This window comes from Apteryx mantelli, chromosome 3 (assembly GCF_036417845.1).
Source record: "Apteryx mantelli isolate bAptMan1 chromosome 3, bAptMan1.hap1, whole genome shotgun sequence".
In the NCBI taxonomy this organism is placed as follows: domain Eukaryota; kingdom Metazoa; phylum Chordata; class Aves; order Apterygiformes; family Apterygidae; genus Apteryx; species Apteryx mantelli.
The window spans coordinates 104,078,439-104,101,404 of record NC_089980.1 but is presented as its reverse complement, the minus strand read 5'-3'; the positions used below and the strand labels follow the sequence as shown (position 1 = coordinate 104,101,404).

Sequence of the window (22,966 nt, the reverse complement as noted above, 5' to 3'; positions counted from 1 at the left end):
CATGTGCTTGTTCTGTGTGTATGGACAGCGCTTTTGGCCATCATTGGAGGCAGGACACTAAGCTAGATCAATCCTTGAGCTGACCCAGTATAGTGGTTCTTACATCCTTTGGGATAGATGTGGTATCCCCTGCTGAGCCAGTACACACAGAAAAACAAAACTAACACGTACCTGCATACCGCCTCAGAATTCAGTACTAGCGAGGATACTTAGTACTTCATGAGAGGGGAAAAAAAAGCCTAACTTCAGTTTTATGATTGACAATTTATGATTACAGACAGGCAATGCTAGATTTGTATAAAATGCAGGCCTATTTCAATCTGAAGAATCTATTTGGCCCTTTACCAAAGTGTTTTTGAGAGACCTGTTTTTCTTCTGCATTGCAGATCCAGCCCCATGGTTACATCTTCTCATGCTTCAACTTTACACTGAAATATGACACTGTCAGGAACAGCATTTCCTGACTTTGCTGCAGTTGCAATGCACTCAAGTTTTTGGCATTGCACTGCTTTTGCACTGGTGCCAAACCTCATGATGAAAAGTGTGTGTCAAACACAGCAAATTAGTGCTCAACCTAGTATGGAAATAACGAGAATCATATCTCAAAGCACAGCACTTTTCAATCTGCTGAGGTGCTCAAAAAAAAAAAACAATTAAAAATGCAAAAATAAAAAGGTATCATAGGTATAGTCTTAGCTGAGTGGAATACTAAAAATACCATTTAGAAAGCATAACCAAAGAAAAAAAACTACGCGCTGTAACAAAGGCAGAGCATGGATGCAATATTTAACAAATAGTTTCCAAATAAGCAGTGCTATTATAGAACAACACAGAATACATTACTACTACTGGAAAAGTAATGAATGGAAAACTATTTTACAAGCTTTCATCTTATGAGTGTACACAATATTCATATTTTGATCTTCATATACTCAGTTGCATTTAAACACTACTAAAAGGATCATAATCTCCAGAGAAATCATCATTTAGTTTTTGCTGTGTGGACAATACTCTGCTATGTCTGAATCTGTGCTTCAGTGCTATTGCCTATCAAAATACACTATACAACAGAAAGGCCTTACTTAATGCTTAGTATGTGGGTTATCAAAGCTACAAAAGGGCTGCTCAGAGCAAGCACAGCTGGTGCCTTAACTGTTGAGTATTTTATGAAGAAATGAAAACTTGAGGGAAAGGAAATGACAACTTGCAACCTCAGGGTGAGAATATTTCAACTAAGATGCAAAAACCAGCTACTGTTCCTAACAGGCTAGAGTAACTTTTGCATGTATTTTATTGAAAAAATAATGAAATTGTTCATCAAAACCTAGTTGTTAAGCAGTTTCATCTATGCAAGAATGAAAATGTGACTGTTAATCTGTCACAAAAAATTGGTTTTACTTCTTAAATGATCATAGGAAAGTATACAAATCCTCTGCTAAAAAAAAAACTCCACAATCAAGTCAACATTCAACCCAAGTGTGCAGCTGGAAACCTCTAGTACAGCAGGAAGGGTGAGAATGACTCCCCCCCCCTTTTTTTTCTCCTCCAAACTTCCTCCTGAGCCTTGCCTGCCCACTGATATTTTTTCTTGCAAACAAAGTAACTAACTACCCTAGTTAAAGGCTGTATTGTGCATGGAGAAAACACACCATGTTTTATCTTAGTATAATCTATTTCCACGTTATTTTGAGTTGTTTAACACACTAACACTGCAATAAAAGAACTTGCCAATACTACCTTTTTATCGCAGTGTAAGCTCTACTTCAAGGTTTGGGATTTTGGGACTTATGTCCAGTATTTCCCATGTTGTTACACCAAGTGCACAGCTTCCTTGGAAAGACTGCTTTAAACACTGCCTGGACACAGAAAAGCAGCAGCCTTCTGGGATTTTGCCCCAGGCAGTCTGCTTTCAGTGTCCAGCATGTTTCAGAGCTAGCATGCTGAAAAGACAGCAAGCAACTGTCTGCTCTTGACTAGACGTGGCTCTGAATCGGTAACCTGCAGCTAACTAGAATATCTGTATTATTGCAGTAACAAGTTGCACAGACTACACAGCCACTTCCCAACATTAAAAGGACCTTGATTTTACCAGCTGACTAAGAATTTTAAGGTCTGTGTTTTCCCAAGCCCAGAACAGCACAAGTCTAAACAACGCTGAGCAATCAGTCACTCAGTTCTCCACTAGCATCCATGAACTAATTATTCCTCTATCTTGCCTGCAAACCACAATCTGGAAGTTGAACAAAAAATTTGAGGCAGGGAGATGGTGGGGATAACTTCTTGACCAATAGTTCTGCAATTAGAGAGCCTACCTAGGTATGGGAGACACAGAAAACTTAATTTCTTTGAAGCTGTTAGCAAAGCAGTAACAATGCAGGTTTTCCTTCTGCATAATCTACCAACACTATTTTTCTTCCCAACTCTTCCACTGAAAGCATCAGGAACAAAATCTAGATTTTTACTGTACCTCTGATGATCTTACAAAGAATTATTATAGTCACATTGGGAAGACTTATTAGACTGCACCCAGATTATATATGTAATTGTGACACCTGCTGATCATATGGCCTTTCTAAAACAAAATACAGTTTTGTTAGAAGTAAGGCAGTAGAGGCCCAAGTTGTTTTTTGCAGTGTTTCATCAGCTTCTAAATGGGAACTGCACGCTTAATTTTCCTTACACAGATGCACTCCAGAGATTCATTTATTTAGTTTTTACTGTAAGGTCCTTTTTGATCCCCAGGTGCCCCTTCTCAGCTAAATATCAGTGTAACTTCAGAGAGGAACTTGGGGAGAAAACTTCTGTAACTGGAAGGTTGTTTATTTCTGTTCCTTGGATGGCTTTGCTGCTTGCTTTTCCAAAAGTAACATGAATATATTTACACAGGAATGAATCTCAGTGTATCAGTTCTAGGTTTGGATTGCGTGGAATTCTAATTCCTCATTCAAGTAAGACTGTTTAGAATGTAAGAGAGATTATTAAGAAATTCCTTGCTCTCCATCTTCCTTTTAATCTATAGCTCAATAGTGAAAAAAAGTAGAATCTGTCAGCTCGGTTCATTACCTAAAAATCCAGATACCGTAGAATAATCCAGTGTGTAATTTTCCAGTTAGGTACAGGGAAGTCTCAGAACTGCTTACTTTAAGTGAGATGCATTCAGTAAGTTTAGCAGGACCTTCTGTAGAACTTAGCTGTCTTCTCTTATTTACAAAGGCTGCAAACTGACAGAGTAGTAAATGTTATCAGCAATGATGTTATCGTACTGAACCACATCGATTTAAGGGCTTTAATTCCAACAATACAGTTTTGAAGACTTTTCAAAAATTTATGACTGTCACTTTCAACTTTCAGGTTTCTGAAACTCATCATAATCTAAACATTGACAAGCCTTATTTTTCAAGGCATGCTGACTATTTATTACTTCTCTCCATTAACAAGTGTACTTGGAACCAAGCACCAACTTTAAAAGGGAGAGACTGGGAACCATTTTCTTAGGTCTGAGGCTAGAATTCAAGTCCTTTAAGTGCTTTCTGTCCCTTTTGAAAACCTACAGTGGAAAATTTACCTCAGAAGCAGCAAACTGAGAGCATCCTGATTTCACAGAGGCAGCGTTCTTGCATACTTGCCAGTTATCTACATCACTGTCGTGTGCACTAACAGAATAAAATCATGTTTCTGATAGCTCTACTTCCTCTAAGACCAGTAACCCATATCTGTGAGGTAACATTTATCTGGAATTCCTTCCCTCCCCCCCCCAGTAAAGTATGTTTTCCCCAAGACAGAAGCTTCATATCACAGTTCACATTATAAACAAATATTCTGTTTAGCTATTAGCAGAACTTCTGCTACACGAGTTTGACAAGACTGACAAGAATGGTAAAAGCAATACTACTTGCAAGATAATTAGTTTCCTCTCAGAGCATTCCCTAAGAAGCTGAAAGATATAACAAGAGTTTGTCCCAAAGTTTACAAATATCTATTATGAAGCATATACTAACTTCAACTGCCTAACCCTGGACCTCACTGGGCAAGCCTGCAAGCAATCACACTTTCATTTCTTCCAAGATTGCCATAGTTCAATCTTTCCCATTTCTGTAACAATTAATGAGGTCATTAATTACATTCCTGGCTCTCTAACACTCTTTAAAACATGTCACCATTTTCTTTTGTAAAATCTGAGCACAATCCAATGCTCAGGTGAAATTCAATTAAGTTTGTACATAACTGGTATTTGGTTTGTTTTGATTGCTTCTTTCAGGTCATCTTATCTGAAACCATGGCCCAGCAATAAAGAACTCCACCCACTTTGTTTCAAATCAATTAAAATATTTTTTTAACCTTCCTGAGCTTCAATAGTTATTGACTCATGCTTTTATATCAACTCATTCCCAAAAGGAAATGAAATAGATCATTTTTGACAGCAACCTCAGACTTTGTAGTAGCAGTTGGCATAAACTCAAATGATGGGCAAGACTAACCTACAGTATTATTTTATTTCAAAACACAGTTTGAGTGTATATGAAGTGAGAGACTCAGAAGAAGGTGGTTTCTTATTTGTGACTCAGATTATATAAGGATACTAGTTCTTAGCAGGCCATACCTTAATGGACTTCTGTCCAAATAAAAACTGTTAAGTAAGGTTAGACTTCACATTTTGTCATAGATGAAATTATGCTGATCAGAGGAAAAGTTAATATTGAAAAAAGAAAAAAAAAATACACACACATTTTGCCACCAAGTCAGGATCATGGCACTGAAACAGGCTTTCTACCTTGGAATCTGTTTTCATGCCGTTAGAAGCAGTAGGATGTAAGCCTCTTTCATAAACTGACCATGCTGCTGCTGAAGAGAGCCAGAAACAAAATTGACATAGAAATTTTTACATTTTTTCTCCAAATTGGAACATGAGAATTTCTGGAAGGCTGTTCAACACAGACAATACTAGATAACTATTTCTGTGCTCTTACTTGAGAAAGTCAGTCTATTTATTTCACTTCATTTCCCACCTGTCTTCAACTTACATGGAACAATTTTTTTTTAAACCTTCACTGAATAGATCAATGCACAATGCAAAACCCATATGGCATTGATTTTTTTCAAGCAAGATGATCAGAAATCATATTCTTGTTATAGGAACTTTAAAGATTAGAGCCCTTTGCAGTACCTGCAGATTACTGCATGGTTACAACTTGTTCTTTGTCTGCAGTGGTTCCGTTAAAATCAGTTGTGTTTTTTTAAAGTAACTATGTACATTCTGCTTTAGACTTAATCACATCTTTCCACTAGACACTCATTTCAGCTGAATCTTGGACACTTGTGTGTCCACACACTGTAACCCTCATCTTCCCACTGCAAGCAGCGCAGAGAGAAAGGCAGAGTCAGCAATGCCTGCTGCTGAATCCAATCACTAATCACGTTCACTGTTCTATTTGACTGAGTCAAGCAGATACATATGCTTGCAGATGTTATTTGATACTAGATTATCATGTCATTTCCTCCCAAAGAGATTTCCATTTAAAGAAAAAAAAAGAAAAAATAAAAAGGACAAGGCTTGCATTCTTCAAGGCCTTACATTCATAATGAAAGCAAAATCAGGCTGCTGAGAATCTAGTTGTTGCACCAATGTCACCTTGAGAGGTAAAGGCTGTGAAGCATCCTCCTCATTTCAGTTACAAACTAATAAACTCTTTGCTCCGTCTCAAACAAGCGCAACTGTCAACTCCCAACTAGCCTGATATAGTACAAAAGTACCTGAAGCGACAATCTGCTTTGTGACCAGTATGAAGATTTAAAAAAGAGACTGGTTCAGTGCTTAAGAAGTAGGTCTCACACAAGAGAATGTCTTTGCAGACCTCCTGCAAAAGACAGGGCTGTATCTCAGCTTCCCAAATTACTCTTTCCAGGAAAGATTCATTTATAAGCAGGCTCCCATGTCAACAGCAGCCTCCAGGAAGCTTACCATCTCTCACACTTTGGGCCCTGCCTCAGTTGGATGGATTTGGAAAGCACACAACTAGCATTCAGAGAGAGGAAAAGCATTGCTCTTTCTATTATGAGTGAACCCTGGTAGCAAATTCCTCTGAAAGATGCCACTGAAGAATCACGTCACAGGCCGTAAAATCCAAACACAACACTGAACACTGCCCCTGAGAAGTGTCAGTTATTAGGGTCACTGTGGTTTGATCCTTGAACACACTACATATGGGCAATTTATCAAAAATAAAAAAGTCCAAGTATCATGAAAGTTAATTATCAATGTGACACCATGACAAATGAGAACAGGAAGAGTTCACCAAATCTGGCATTTTATGGTTTTACAGGCATTTTAAACTTGTCTGGCACATTGCTGGACAAGTATTTACTGCTAGGGACTGGCGGACAAAAAAGTTTAATTGTAACAAAAAGGAAACAGCAATACTTATCCTGGTGCACTTCATTAAGAAGATCAGAGAAGCACTGACAGCTGTGTTCACTACAAAAAAGGTAAGGTATTGAAAATACTTTTCAAGGTAGAGATAGAAAAATATTTTTCTAATTTTGAATGCAGCCCAAAAGGCAGCATTCTCTACTTGAAAAAGAGATAGGAATTATGAATGAAACAAAATGTACTTACATTTAAAGTGACACTCAGTTTAAAAATCAAAATATGTTAATAATCAGTAATTGAGAGAAGTCCCCTTGCTTGCTCAGTAAGTTCTGGACTAGCAACTACTCTACAGACAAAAGCCAGTTTATTTAGCATTTTGTGTGAATTTTCTGCTTTGCAATATACAAATATCAAAGTTACATACCCTTATTCTATAACTCCAGCAGCATATAGATACAACACTGTAGAATCTTAAACAGTCTTTTAGGTGTTAAATGGCCCTATGCTGCATCACTGAATTATGCAAATAAATTATTATATGCAGTTATGGAAAACTAACCTCATTCCACAGTTCATACAAACTTATATACTAAAACTGCTAGCTTAAAAAGATTACACAAAAGAAGTAATTCAGTAAAAAATGGTCACATGTATACATGATAAATTTATACAGTACTGTTTAGAAGGTGGCTAGATATTGAGCAATAGATACCAAGCTTGTAACAAATATGCAACCCTAGAAATATAACTTGCCTGAATCGCATTCACACTTAATCTTTTTACCCAGGTGAACTAAATGCATCTTAAAGAACAAAATAAAATCTTAGTAAGTGGTTTGCAGAATTTATTAGTTCTTTTTAATATATATTCATTACTTTATCAAGCTAGTTGCATATAAAGTGATCACCATATACATTACAATTTATGTGCATCATCTAAAAAAAAAAAAAAGAAAAAAAAAGTCACCAAAAAGTAATAGTTTACAGGTTACAGTTAATGTTGAATTAACCCAAAAAGTGAACCCTTCAGTAATATGATTTAAGACACTAACCTGCACTTTGCTTCTAACCGCAACATTTAAATTTGGTTTCACAGCAAGCTCAACCTGTATTTGAAAGAGAGGCTACTGTCATCTCCATTTTTGAATTTCTGTAATTCAGTATCTCAGCACAGCAAGAATTTAATGTGTTTACTCCAAACAAGAAAACAGAGTATGACCTTTCCTTTACAACAAAGCCTGCTAGGAATACATATGCCTCAAGAAAATAAGGAAACTCCTTCAGTAAAAGAACTATCCAAATCAGATTTATGAACAGAAAAAAAAAATATTTTAATGTCTTCTTGATTAATGTTTGGAGCTGCTCATAAAAAGCAAAACCAGCAAGCACAATAGGTAAACTAGTACTAGAAATGAATTAAAGCAAAGAAAATTAGAACAAAGCAGGTTCTACCTGCAGGAAGCGTTTCCCAATTAGATCACACTTTAGAATGGACTCATGCAGATAATTAACAAATAGGTTTTCCAATATCTTCACAAGATGCGAGTTTACTGGCCAGGCACATTTGTTGTAAATATAAAAAGAATTCCAAGTGCTGTAATTTACACCGCACGCTGAGTATTTAACATAACAGAATTGGGTAGGACATAGGAAAAATATTTAACAACTTATATAAATATATTAACATCTCAGCAAGAAACATAAGAGCCCATGCACACAACACAATTTTTCCAATTGAAAAAACATTAAAGACTTGACTTTTCCTTTCAACAGCACTGACACCTGAATTCTGAAGAGTCTTGAAAATTTACACAGTATGTCATAACAGTCTTTCTCCACACAATCTATATGTACTGAATCATACTGACATTACACAGCACATACTGACATTACACAGCACATAAACAAGCAGCAGATGCATCAAGGGAACAGAAGCTATACGCATCATGTGGCCTGCCCAGTTAGACACAAACATCAGAAAATCGTTTCTGACATAAGCAGAGATACAATCAATATAGCTAATTGTATACCCGTCATTTTCAAGAGTTAATCCACCGCGAAGGGAAAAGGGGGTTTAGATTTAAAAAAATTATGCACCCATCCTCAGAAGTGACATAAGCAGAGATTTAGCTTTCAAAAAACTGGATCCATTCTGGACTGGCCTTGATGCACATGCAGTACATTGGTTTTCAGAATGCAAGATTAGTTGGGAATGTCTGCACTAGTGTTTCGATTTCCATATTTGTGATGGATGATCAGCAATACAACTCCTAAAAAGAAGCATATGGACCCCACAGTGATGTAAGCAATTCCCAAAAAGGGATTTTTGCCTCCCATCCATGAGATGGTGCTTAGGATCATTCTTTTTCGTCCATCAAAGCTGTGTACAGGATAATCTGAAGAACATATAGGAAAACAAAAAGCACATTCCCAAACCTATTTGTATTTTGTCTAGCACATTAAAATCTTGGATCATTTCAATCTGGCTCCAAACACAAACATCCCTCTGTGAATACTGGAAGTGCAGATATTAAAGATTTAGTGTTCTTTATTTAGACAAAGACTAATCCATGCACTGTCAACTACTCCAAGAAAAATGCCATGGAGTTTTCAACCTCTTTTTAAGTGAGGAGTAAATGGATAAGTTTGTCAGTTTCTGAAAACAATTTCTATAAAATGAGGGAAAACCAGATTCTTTAATTATGAAGTTTTTATTACTGAACTGACATTCCTTCAGTTTTATAAGCACTCCCCACTGTTTTGCAGCAAAGACAACTAAAGCAGCTATCTAAATGAGCATTAGGCAGCAACCAAACAAATGATTCAGAGCTTTCAGACCTCAACAATTCAGTAACTATGACAACCCTCCTGCACTTCAGCCTAGTCTTTAGTTTGCCCAAAATAGAATGACAGGCCATCATCCACCTGATCCACAGCTCTGGCCTTTGACTTTTGGAGGCGAAAAAGTCTAGTCTGTCCTAGATTACGTCTTGTCATTATCCTCTAAGCTTAAAGTTAACAGGTTGAGAATGTACTCTCAAATTTCTAGGCTACCAGCCACCTCTGTTCTGTTCTTTCTAATGCTTTTCTCAATTCCTTTACAATACACAAGCTACCTGATTTCTTTCTCACTGTGAAGGTAGCCATTTAATTTTATACACAGATTTGAGCAACTGCATGGCAGAGCAGGTTGTTCTGGAGTAAGTCTGCAAGCAGAGAATTTGACAACAATACATACTGCCACAGAAGGACCTAGAGCAGGTCCTGAACTCCTGAACGAAGGTTACATTCCTGCATTCATGAGAGGTGTCTCTCACAGCTATTCAATGCCCTTTAGTGTCAAGGCAGTAATTAATAGTCCATAGAAAAATCACAAGAAGGCAGAAAAAGATTAGCAATGCATATGCCAATTAATAAAAATTCACACGGCAAATTGACCATGTTACCAACCTGAGAGTAAGTAAAGTGTGCCTATATAGTATTTTACAAGCAAACTCAGGCAGGAACCAGAAAATGGCACTTAGGCCATGTAACAGGTATCAAGAAGGCTTATTGGCTCAGGCTAAATATCACCCGAACTATGCCTAAACATCTTCCTGTCAGCCAGAACACAGGCAGACTGCATTTGTATTTGCCCAAAAATATCGGATGGAAATGCCCCATCCAAAGGCTTTAGCCTCTATTCCACGAGACAGCTAGTGAAGACTGAAAGTACCCACATACATGAACAAAATGTGTGAGAAAGAAGGTTAATGACAGAGTGACTTTACTCCTGTGAGAGTTCAAGTTAAGGACACAGAAGATGCTAGTGTCCTCCAAAATTTGCCTGTCAGGCAAATTATACAATGAGTTCTTCCCTCAGATTAATATGCCTCCATAATCTTGTCACAAAGGCCTCCTCTACAGAAAATTTTTTGATTAATTGAATACTTCCATCCTTGCTTAAAACACACAAAAAAACCACCCCAAAACCATAATACAGTCCTGCAAACTACACAATAGTTTAGAAGTGTTATGATAAACTGCACTTACATCAAAGAAAGTAAATTAACTTAAAAAAATTTGCAATAAGCCTATGAATTTACAGATCATTCCTGTGTTAGAATGCATCTGAAGAGCCTTCATTCTCTGAAGTGGGATATTTCCAATTTTTCTGATCTGGAACTATAATATATTTTTAGGCTAAAAAAGCTCTGGGCAACTCTGCAGAATCATACATACTCTTCAGAAGATACTCTAACTAGTTGAGACAACTCAGACTTCACAAAGCTATCCTGAAGTTAAACCAACCCAGTCATTTCATTTATGAAACCTAAAAAACAGACTGAATTTCATCTAACAGAACACACAACTTGATTTTTATAAACTCGCATAGGAGTACAAGACAGTAATTATTCTACGCAATTCTCACTAACACTTTTCAACCATCATTACCATCTCTTTTCAGAGATCCTAGGAAAAGCAGCTAGTTCAATCCGAACTTCCACAAACATATACCCATGTAATCCAACTAATGCCATTAGAAGCTTTTAAAGTTTTTTAAAAGGATACTGTATGTGATATCCAAAGAATATTTTCCAGCCTGTAAGGTTGGCTGTAAGTTATTTGTCCTTTCAATGAGACGATAGAGCTTGCGAAATGTAGGCAGAGCAGCAGTACGCATCCACACAATAAAGTCTTCATTGATAAAGCCATTGTTGTCAGGCTCCGAGTCCAGCATATACACCGGCTTGGGCCAGTTCACAGGCTTTGTTGTGCCTAAGATTAAATAAAAACAAAAATAACAATAAAACGTATTTCAAATATGGGACTCAAAATGACACACAGGGGTCATCAAAATTCATTCTGGTATTACAAAGAACACATATTAGCTTCTTAGTAGTATGAACACACAGGTTGGTTCATTCCTATTGCAAGACTGCTAGACTGCATAAGAACTTTTTTTTTCAGCTTAAATAATAATGCATATCTGCTTATTCTCATGCCAGCACTGTTCATTAGATTAAACAAGTTCTCCTCCCCTATATATAGATTAGGAAGTCTTGTCTCAAAATATTTGTCTACCTTAGTGAGATAATTCTCCATTATGATTGCAACTTCTCTGTTTAGTTGTTACAGTTTGACTACCATTTCTTGGACCATGAGCAAGTAAGATTATGCACAATATTTCAGGTGATGTCACACTAGTGCCTTATACACTGTTTTCCTAAATCTATTGGAAATATAGTTCTACACCTGTATTAGGGTAAGTTATCTGCCTTTCCAAGGGTAGCATCACTTTGGTAACATATAATTTGGCTATGACTAAACAATAAACCCACATCAGGTTAAACCAGAAGCTATTATATACCTTGCATACATATACACACCTTAAAGCCCCGAGGAAGATTACTTTTAGACATTGCTGGCCAAAGACAATTTTGGTTTACCAAACTGTATTTAACTCAACAACCAAGAGAGAATTTAGTCACTTCTAATCACAAAAAAAAAAAAATCAGGTTTTTGGAAAACTATGCACAATCTACCAGTAGACATATTTAAATGAAAGTGCCATATAAAGAGCTTGGTTAAAACAATTGCAGGATTTGTTTTATAGCTAAACCCAAACCCTACAGCAGTGCGCATATTAGATTATTTTCAGTCTTCAAGTGAAATAAAGATCAGAAATTAAAATTTATGTAAAATATTATTCTCTGATTTTTCAATGACCCAAAAATGCAACTAGAAAAATCATTTAATCCAGGAACCTTTTAACCACCACAACATAAAATAGGAATTAGCTGCCAAAGTGTCACAGAAAAGACAAAGTAAGTAAAAACTAAAGAACAATTGCCACAAGGAGCATTAAGAAACCAGAAAAACAAGGCTTTTAAAAATAGTTTTCTATTTGAATACTTGTTTGAGTATTTTCAGTTCAATCGTCTTATTTTAATCAAGACTGAATGCACATCTGACAGGTAATGATTACTACTAAAAAACAAACTTTGTCAGCTAATACTTCGCTGTACTGCAGTGAAATAGGCTTCCCCTCTCCCCTGTATAAGTATAAAGCACAGTAGAGCTTTATATTACCCATAACATAGAAAATAAGAATAACAGGCCTAAGTTGATGATAAGCTGCTGACTGAAAGAAGTTCTCTGGAACTTCAAAAAAACAAAAAGCAGAATAAAAACAGGTCCTGGTTTCACAGTGTAAATGGTTACAGAAAAAACACACATTTTCACATTAAGTTTGTAGTTTTCATTATTTATAGGCAACCCTTCTAGAGTAGTCTTTAACTTGATTTTCTTCAGAGAACCACAGTATTTTTTACATTCATTAAGATGTTGTCAGTGAGGTAAAATTCAGGCTGAATCAAAGTGTACTTGAAGTGTTCTGCTAGTATTTTGTTCTTAAAATTCCAAATCTTTCCTACCTTGGAAAAGTGCAGTTAAGTTATTTGTATCTCCTGAAGGATTCCTGAACTTTACGTTTTTATCTGTCCACCAAGCAATGCCTTTTTTAATCAAAGTAATAGGAATCCTTGTATCATTATCAATGCGGTATAATTCCAATGTATCTAAGGAGAAATTCAAATTAGAAAAATCAGCTTAAACAAATCCACACACAAAAAAAACCCCACACACTTTCATTTGACAGAGTTTCACTGCCTGTGAGGATCATATCTCCAGGAGAAACAACAAACAAAAAAATGGACATTACCTGCCTGCTGCAACCACAAACTATTCTGTAAGTATCTGTGTGTATTAGATAGCAGCATATTATACATATATAATATCTATATGTCTATTCCATAGCTGTAGCAGCTTCTCACAACAGGTATTTCCATCTATTGTGTGCTATAAGATTAACTCAATTCTGACAGCTATTTCAAAAAACAAACAAAAAAGCAACAGCATTAAAGCACAAAATAACTATTTATACTGAACAACTAATTCAAAAGGAGAAAGACCATGATGTTTTTACTCAGATTTATTTCCAACACAATATGAAACATACACTAGATCATGAAAACATCCTAAGTGCTAATTTAAAGGTGTTACCATACCATTAAACATACTGTTGGCAATAGCTCCACAAGGAGCAATGGGCTTGTCCTCGTTTGTGCGGTAAGGCTCGCATTCTTTACTTGGATTCTGATATTTAGAAAGAAAAAGAGGCAGGTAAGTCTGTGCTGGTCTATCCAATTAACATTATTTTTACTACAATACCTCAATCTGCACATCTTAAATGTATTACAAAATAATCTTTTGTTAAGTCAGGTTATTTACAAATACTTTAATATTGAATATTAGATAGCATAATGATTTTTTCTTTTAAAAGTATGAATAAAAACTAAATAAAATTGGAAAAGCCATACTAAAAAACAAGGTGTTTGTGTTTGTTTTCTTAAGGGAAACTATCTATTAGAACTTTTTTGTTTTAGTCTTTTGATAGTAGCAGTTTCCCCATCAGGAATACTCAAGTATTCTTTTGATTAAGGGTATTTTTTAGTCTGTTTTCTCTAATACTGACTCATATTAAAAAAACAAACAAACAAACCACACACACCACACAAGTATAACATAAAATGCAAAAAGTTGCAAGGATTCCAGTAACATGCCAAAAGTGCAAGCAAAAAAGACCCAATGTCAGTCATCAGCTGTAACCTCTTGGAACTCCCCTTTCAGAACACTTACAAGTAAAAAAAAGAGAGTAATTCTGGCTGGAGCCACATAAAGCCCCAAATATATTTGCACTCCTCCTAAAAATTAGGAAAGAAAAGTGGTCTAGCCCTAAGCATTAGTGTTTTGAACAGAATACATTGTACAGATATTTCCTAATAATGCTGAAGTTCAATACTGAACCTGAATCTACAAAAGCAGGTTCATTTAGCAGTTAGTTTGGTCTAGTGCAGCTAAGTAACTGAAAATTATTTTACAAGGAAAATGAAAACTTCAAACAGAATGGTAAAGATAGCAGATCTTACTGGCTGAAGTTAACATGACAGATTTAAACTATTCAACACTGAGAAATGTTCAAGGTACACTATTGCCATCCACTAACTGAAATTATTACCATAAAATATTACAGTACATTACACAGTCATTTCCTGTAACCAAAATATCAATTCTTTAACACTGTCTTCTATTATGAAGGAAAAAAATAGTACCTAAGTATTATTAAAATATGTACTCTAGTACGTGGTGATTTATGCAGTAGTCAGAAGTTAGTTGCTTAGTAATATCCAGGCATAAATACTTACAAGTAATGAACTGTTATCTCCATTTAGTTGGCTGTCATCTCGAGATTTCACATAACGACGATGGTTTTGATAGAAGTTGGAAAGTCCATAATACATGAATACATTGCTCTACAACAAGGAAGATGGAGCAAAATAGATTTTCATTCATGGAAAGAAGATAGAGATCAATGAAATACATTAAAACAGTGACTGAAAGAAAGCTTAAATTTTAACCTTCTAAATTTTGTGTTTATTTTACAGCAACATTAGTAAATTAGGAGCCTCAATTCTCTCTCCCCACTGACAGTACATGAAGAGCACTATCCTAATGTAAGCTGACATCCTAAAGTCAAACAGCATCAACATGCCATAAACTATCAGCAAGACATTCATCAGTGCTAAATTCCAACATTTCTCTCGTCCAATGCTAAGCACGTAAGCCTCACTGTTTGCCTCCAATTTGTCAGAAAACATTTATCTGATTTTTCTAATTCTTGCTGAACTGAGCTTTTCTAAATCATGCAAGAATATCTGATCTACCGGCTAGCTATATGACACATACCAAGTACATAGATAGTAAATCTACATGTATACAACAGAAGCATTTCAGTTAATATTATGCATTTCCCACTAGACACATTAATACCCATTTCACCACCTGCTGAAAAGGCACACAAAAATAAACACATCCAAACAAAGTCTATCAAATCCAGGTTAATAAGACAACTAGAAATAGTCCTTTCAGAGAAAAAAAAAAATTAAGTCTTAAGTAATGCAGCACTCTTATCAATTATCAAATAAACCATATCAAACCATTAATTCTACTTTGTATACAAGGTAATATACCTCAAATGAATGTTCCAGTGTGAAATCGATGGTGCAAGTACAAGGTGATGTGCTATCCCAGGACACATTTAAACATTTGTTGCAGGGACTAGAAGGCTCTGTTCCTGTATAATCAATCTATAATAGGAAAAAGTCATTAATTTACAATGGTAGGGAAAAAAAATTGTGATTAATAAGCCAAATAGTTGGTATGGCATTCACTTTGCAACCTTGTTCCACCTCAACTCCAAAACCCTGTTCAGATCTAAAGGTTCAATTTCTGCCTCAAACAAATTTAACACTGCGGTGGACCACTCCTGCTGGGGAAAAAAAAGAAAAAAGATATTGCAGACACCATGATGTTTCTAAACACACATACTATATATAACAAGCAGATTTGGGGTTTATGCATATTCTCCAAAGAGGTTAAAAGTCAATCTAGATATTTAATATGAAAAAAAACTTTCACATATGATTTTGCTTTGCTGCCCATATTTAGGCATCTAAATAGCATCAGAAGACTTCTCAAAAGAAGGGACGATGAAGACATTAGTACTGGTTTGCCAAGAATGGCAAATACCCATAGATGGACAAGACAACCATAAATGTTAATCTGGCTCATTCAAAAAAAAGTATATGAAACCAAACTTAAGCTGCCATGACATTCTGAGCAGCTATGACTTCACTCTATGCCCCAAGCTGACTAAAGTCACTTGATTGCATTAGCCATCTCTTGTACGTGGCTTGAGTATGTGAAGGGCAGGAAATAATTAACATGGGCTCAGCAGGTTAGCTGTGTAGGATGAAAAAACTTCCATCTGCCTATAATTCATTATTTATAAACTTAATATGAAGTTCCTATTTAGAATTTAAGCTCAAAGCAGTGCAACACATGCCAAGGTATGGCAACAAACTATTTAAGTATCATTTGAACTAGTAGTTTCAATGTTCAAGGAACGACTGAAGCCTGTTTTTCTGCTATCTCAGATCAGCTCTGCAGTTTCTGTTCTGCTGCCAGATTTCTGACAGATGACATCCCCTTCTCACAAACCTAGCTGAAAAATAAGTCAGCTTCAGAAGCTATCAGAGGGGAGAGACGGACAAGATCATGTAGTCTTTGCTTCCTTTAAACAAGATATTGAGTTTATGTTGATCTGGAAATAGCACTACATCAGTAGTCCTCAAGGGCTCTATCTAGCTACAGAACACAGACCACCACTGCTCTAAACAAACTACAGATCTCATTTATTCATAACTAATTGGTTTTTTTCTCCCTCCTGCTGTAGTAGTCTTAACAGAGCATTTCCTTTAGAGAAAAATTTAACCTCCATATCCTAGAACTTCTGCACTGACTAAAGAACTCAGATCAAGAGCAAAACTCAATTACTTTAAGGTTGCAAAAGATCTAAAGACTCCATTTTTAAAAATACCATTAACTAAATTGTGTGAAGCATGAAAGTGATGTATATCAAAACAGAACCATGCTTCTGACCAATGCTGTCAGCTTCGATACTATCCCAGAGCTTTACAGTAACTGCCAACATATATTTTTCTCTCTGCATCCACATTTACAGGTTACATTCAACAGGTATCTTTTATCCCTTTATCTAAGCTATCCAAGATCTACATCTCTTTTGTTAAAGCTCTCAGATAGCTTAATATAAATCTGATCTCTGTTTTCATCTCCTGACAAATAATGAAATCATTACTTTAAGAACTTATTGGGCCACAGCAGAAATCCATCTGACCCAGCATTCAGTCTCCAGGGAATGGCCAGCAGCTGAGTATGACAAACCCACAGAGTGAGCCCTTTCTTGATGGGCCTTCTCAACACCTGGTGATTTAAGGACATTTGACATATCAAAGTCATCTGCCACCAATAACTTTTCAGGCTGTTGAGGTCCTCCAGAGTTCCTTTATATTTTCACAGCGGAGAAGTAAGACAACTATTGTGCATGCATAATCTCTATACCAATTATGACTTCACACACTTCATACCTCACAAATTTATCCTATTTTACTTAGCCACTTCTTGCATAGAAGGCATCCCATAACTACAGTCGTCCTGTGGCCCCTGTCTGTAGCTATTACTAATTCTGTATCATTTTTGAGATGGGGTTACTGGAATTGCACACAACATTCAAGATATATGCAATGGCAATCTACTTTTTTTCCAGTTTTCCATTCCTAGTAATGCCTCATAGTCTACTTGCCTTTCTAACTGCTGCTACGCACTTCAGAGCAGTAGGCACAGCAAGAAGATCTCTTTCCTACCAAGTTAATTTTTTGGTTATTGCTCAGTTCTTCCTGTATTTTAATATACTCTGTCAATATGATCATTCCCCATGCCGGGGGTGGAGGGGAGGCTCTTTCACCCTTTAAGGGTACAAGCCAAAAATAAAACATGTAGCCTTTTCTCATTTTCCACACAAACAAACTGTTTTCAGGGTAGTCCCAAGATATTTACCCCCTTTGAAATCATGAGAAAGTGCTAAAGAACAACCAGTATAAAAGCACTATAATTCTGGTACATTAAAGCCATTGGAAACCTTCCATATTTGAACTGAAGAGTGCTTATAAAGGAAATCAATGGAAAATCTGCATTTTGCTGCTCAATCCTTGCACCTGTATGAAAACAGCACAATTCTCAGAGATACTAATATTTAATTCCAGGAAAGGGCTAGGAATGATTCCAACTGTACACAGATATGTATTTTGGGGGCATAAATTACACCTCCTACTCAACTGCAATACATTAAGTTTACAAACATACACACACACACCTAACAGGTAGGCTATCGTCTAGAAGGCAGGAGTAAATAACTAGCTCTGCTTCCTGTTCCGATTACATTTTTAAAAGAGCTTAGTCACCACATCTAGCTTTTTAGATGCACTGTCTCCAAGATTTAAATTTACAGCTATTTGCGAATAACATTTGGAGGTTACTATCAAAAGCCAGCATGCTAACCACAGAGCGAGACATCTAAGCTAGAGATACAGGCAGCAGGTGTACCTTGAATTGCACTCTCCACTGGTATTTAGAGCCCAAATGTTGGGCTGTAAAATGCTTCATTTAGGTTTTAATACTGCAACTGCAAAGCCTTTCTCAATTTAAACTTTTTTTTCCCCAAAATTGAGCTGGAGGAGATAAAAAAGTATTATCTACCTTCTTTTAAAATGATAATCTCATATATATATATGGGTGTGTGTGTATACACACGTGCAATTTCTGCATTAAAACACTTTATGAAACATGCATGAAGATCAGAGAACAGAACACAAGCTTCCCCATTTTCACCTGCACATCCCAACTGCTATATCTTGAAGTCATTCTCTCAGAAGTCAAGAACTCTGTCCCTCTTGTCCTCAGAAAAGCTTATTAAACTCACTGAGGAAAGCATCATGTGAGGTGGGTAACACAAGTCTGAACCCACTCAGAAAAATAAATAAATAAATAAATTCCTCTCCAGTTGTGAATGCCTTGAAATTAGAATGGGGGTGGGGGGGGAGCTACCAACTTCCATCTTGTTTCCAAATGTAAATGGCCACTTCTGCTTTGTATATGCAATCTGATTGTGTAGGGGAGCATTAATCATGCTCCCAGTTCACCTATGGCTTTTAGTACTGCACACGTTAGGTGGGAAGATGTAGTCAGTGGCTCATAACAGAACTCTGCAGGAGCACAGGACTGAGCTGCTAAGCAGCAATAGTATATAAGATCTCTGAACGTGCACACAACAGAAATACAAAGTAAAGGAGTAGCTTACATTTTTGGACTCAAATGAAACTCTGGTGCATATTCTATCCTTATAGATAAACCCATAGGAAAGAGTTCCACTGATCCAGACATTGTAAAAAAAGAAAAAATATATATATATAATATACGTGTGTGTGCGTGCGCATATATATATGCGCACACACACAATTTTATTTACCTTAAAATCATTAGGATCTGAGTTTATGCTGTTTTACTACAAGAGTATGGCTATTGAATGCAGTTGTCAGCAAGTCAGTGTTAGCGAGCACATTTGTTACTTTTCTAAACTGAGTGTCCTTTTGAAAATAAGTGATTATATTTATCTTAAATATGACTACAAGGTGTCATTAAAAAAGCCTACATACCCAGGACAGCTTGGCAATCTTCTCTGAAGTACCTATGTCAACTTTAAAATATTATGCATACCCTCAAACTCTGACACAAGAAGCAATTTTTTTTTTTTAAATAAGCTTACATACAACATTGGGACACTGTAAAATACAGTTCAGCTTTATTTTTTAACTTCAGCTTTTATTTTCTTTGACTGTGGAGTTTTAGTTCTAAACAATTTAGGAGTCGTTTTCCTTTTCTGGTTATAATTATTATAACATTGTTTGCGTTGTGCCAGATATACAAAAAGATACTACTATTCATTCACTATTCATTGTCTACCTCAATTTCTTTACTTAATGGGGCTTCATTGCCACTGATTATCAGCAATTAAGCAACTATTCTGAACATTACTTATATGAAAAGGACCGGTTACCTAAATTATGGTAATGATTTGATCCATAAAATATACATTCTCCAACACAACGAACAACTACATTTTCCCCCGCCTTACAATTAATCTTGGTCCCATTAGCTTACTGGAACCAATCAGAGCTGTCAATTTGAGCACATGTGTTCATAAGACATGTCTTCTAGCACAAAAGGAAAGCTTCCTTACAACACAAAGTAATTCTGCTATCAAACAGACTTCTGATATAAGGTTCAGTTCTAAGAAATAGTTAGCAATTTCTCATGACAGCAGTATGGCTAAGTTTCAGGTATAAATGACTTTCAGTTTTTATAAGTATAATTAGAAAAGACACTTCAAGGTCTCATTCTTTTGGATCTTTGCTGTTAAATTTACCTCTGAACACACTGGCTCCCAGAGAGCATCTACAACGATAAACTGTTAACACATAAGAATTATAGCAATGCATTCACCACAAAGTTCTGTCTTGAAACCATAATTACCTTGACACTTCAGATATTGCCCATCACTGTAAGTTATCTCATGAATGATGAGCACTTTTTGTTGAAAACAAGATCAAGACTATTGAAAAACAAGATCGGCATTGAGATGTGGCATTAATTTCCCCAGAAGTTCACTTAAAATTGACAGAAGAACTGCAATGCATTCAGCTGGGGTAATTAATGGTAGTTTGTGAAAGAGTATAAGTGTTAAACTAAACTGAAACAGACAGGGCAAGGTATTAGTTCATCGCAGAAACCACATAAACCATCTCCACTTCCCTACGCAGAATCCACTGCTGTCTTTTCCTGCCTGACGTTCAGCGAAGCACAAACCAGCTATGTGTATGTTCCGTAACACCTTTAATCCCGCCCGCCGGCCCGCCCGGTGCTCCCGGCGGCGGCGGCGGCACCACCCCAAGCCCTTTCCCCACGGCCCGTGGGCCCTTCCCCGGCCGATGCCGCCCCCGCCTCGGCCCCTGCCCGGCCTGAGGAGCCCCGGGCGCGGCAGGGCCCCCGGAGGCCGAGGTCGCCCCCCCCCCGCCCTGCGCACCTCGTACTCGCGGATGTTGTTGGAGGTGACGAAAATGCCGATGCCGATGGGGATGAAGATGAGGCCGATGATGAAGAAGGCCGGCAGCACCGTGCCCGCCGTCAGGATGGGCTGCCAGGCCGGCAGGCGCTGCTGCTTGAACGCCGTGTTATCGGGCTTGCGGGTCTTCACCGCCCCGCCGCCGCCCACGGCGCCGCCGCCCGGCACCCCGACGCCGCCCGAGGGGTGCCCGTCCGCCTCCTCCTTGGCGCTGTAGTTCACCGCCATGGCGCCGCCGCGCGCCCCGTCACCCAGGGCCGCGCGGTGCCACCGGCCCCCCCGGCGACGCCAACACCCCGCGCCGCACGTGACCCGCCGCCGCGCCTGCGCTCTCGGCCGCCAGCGGGGGAGGGTGGCGGACGCGCAGCTGATGATGCACACCACTGGCCACGCCCCTGCCCCCCCCGGGGCGAGGGAACGGCCCTCCTAGCTGCGCATGCGCAAGAGCGGAAAGACCGGCGCGGGGGAGAGCGGCGTGCGCGTGCGCGTTTCCTTTCATTTCGCGCGTCGGAGGCCGGGGAGGGCACAGAGTGCATGCGTAGTGCTGAGGGCTGCTGTGCCCGCGGGCAGGGGGCCGCCATCTCCGAGCGCCGAGGCGGCGGTCCCGGCGCCACGTCGTCCCCATCCGTCCGAAGGATGGCCCTGGGAAAGGGCAGCATAGCCCTGTACCAAGTCTGTGCCGCAACTGAGAAATTAACTTCAATTTCCTACTCACATAAACAGCAACGCATCATTCTTACTGTGGTGGTGGCTGATGGATCATCTCTCAGCAAAGTTATACGAACTTATCTAAATAAAGCTGTTCACACCAACAGTCGCATTATGGGCATTACTTTGCCTTAAGTTTTCTCTTTAGAAATTGAACTGTAAGGTGCGCAAAACTGTCCATCATTGCCAGATGGTGGTGTGTGAGTGAACCAGTCCTGGCGCTGAACGCAGAAAGCACCATTTCTGTCAGTGTTGTTTCTTTTTATTTCCGTAAGGAGCTAATCCTGCTTCTGCTCAGTGCTTCTTATTAAGTAGTCACCTTACAGAAAGCATTGTGGGGTCAGGTATTTGTATCCCAGAATATCTCTAGGCATCAGTCAAGCTAATGCTGCATTAAAAGTCCGTATCTCTCATTCTATTGGGGCTTTTATATTAAAAGTTGGTTTCATAAAGACTGTGTAGGACAACATAGCCAAAGCCCAACAAGTATTTACGTATTTGTATAAGTATGTAATCCGATCTAAGACTTCTTACACAGACAGGGGAACAGTTTTCTTAAAATACATGCTTGTTAGTTGTCCAGAGATTGAAAGTATCTCTAAAGACCACTGGAGGGAGTAGTTGGCTACCTAACAGCTCCTTAGGCTTGTGCAAATGCAATCTCCCTCTGGAGACCTGAAAGGTCTTCCCTTTCTTCGAAGACTGCGTAGGAAATTTGGACACTTTTTAAAAACATATAACATTTAAGAATAAATTTGTTTCCTAAATAATTATTTAGAGTTCAGCTGGAGAAAAGTAAATCATATTCCTGTGGCATCTGTGTTACAACTATATGTTATTCCTAATTTACCCTTTCCCTCATCTTCTGGTGGGCCTTACCTTCTGTTATCATTCCCCCTAGTTAAGCCCCTTGTCCCTGTTATCACCCTTTTCTTTACTATATTTTATTTTCTATTATCATCTTTCAGTTCTTGTAGTAACTTTTACTCCTTCAGCCTCCCAGCAAATCCAGTGAGGTGCCAACTGGGATCCAAGGAAACAACACTGCTGGTAAACCTGTGCTGTGAGATGGCAAGAAATTTCTCTGGCAGCAGGATGACCCAGTGGCAGTATGAAGCAGCTGGTAACCTCATGATTGCTGCCTGGTACAAGAGGACTGGCAGGGAAGGCCACATTAAATTCACGAAGATGAAAACGTTTTCCTGAAGAGCCAAACCCTGTACTTCAAGGATGGCATGGCAGACATGCAGGTTT

At 38.0% G+C, this 22,966-nt stretch overlaps 1 protein-coding gene across 1 annotated transcript; it reads right to left on the bottom strand.

Moving 5' to 3' along the window:
- Positions 1–7,194: 7,194 nt before the first annotated feature.
- TMEM30A (transmembrane protein 30A) lies at positions 7,195–21,310 on the bottom strand. The gene is made up of 7 exons (XM_067294100.1): positions 20,966–21,310; positions 15,438–15,554; positions 14,613–14,720; positions 13,416–13,503; positions 12,783–12,926; positions 10,918–11,124; positions 7,195–8,762 (listed from the first exon to the last, which is right to left on the bottom strand). Exons 1-7 carry the CDS (start codon positions 21,230–21,232, stop codon positions 8,569–8,571), a joined length of 1,125 nt encoding a protein of 374 aa, XP_067150201.1. The 5' UTR covers positions 21,233–21,310; the 3' UTR covers positions 7,195–8,568.
- Between the last annotated feature and the right edge of the window lie 1,656 nt (positions 21,311–22,966).

Bases quoted from the DNA above. Each gene is read 5' to 3' on its own strand.
- TMEM30A (XM_067294100.1), bottom strand. From the start codon at position 21,232: ATGGCGGTGAACTACAGCGCCAAGGAGGAGGCGGACGGGCACCCCTCG. The intron at 15,555-20,965 runs GTGCGCAGGGCG...TTCCTATTATAG, and splicing joins ACAACATCCGCGAGTACGAG to ATTGATTATACAGGAACAGA. The intron at 11,125-12,782 runs GTAGGAAAGATT...ATTTAATCTTAG, and splicing joins CTTAACTGCACTTTTCCAAG to GCACAACAAAGCCTGTGAAC.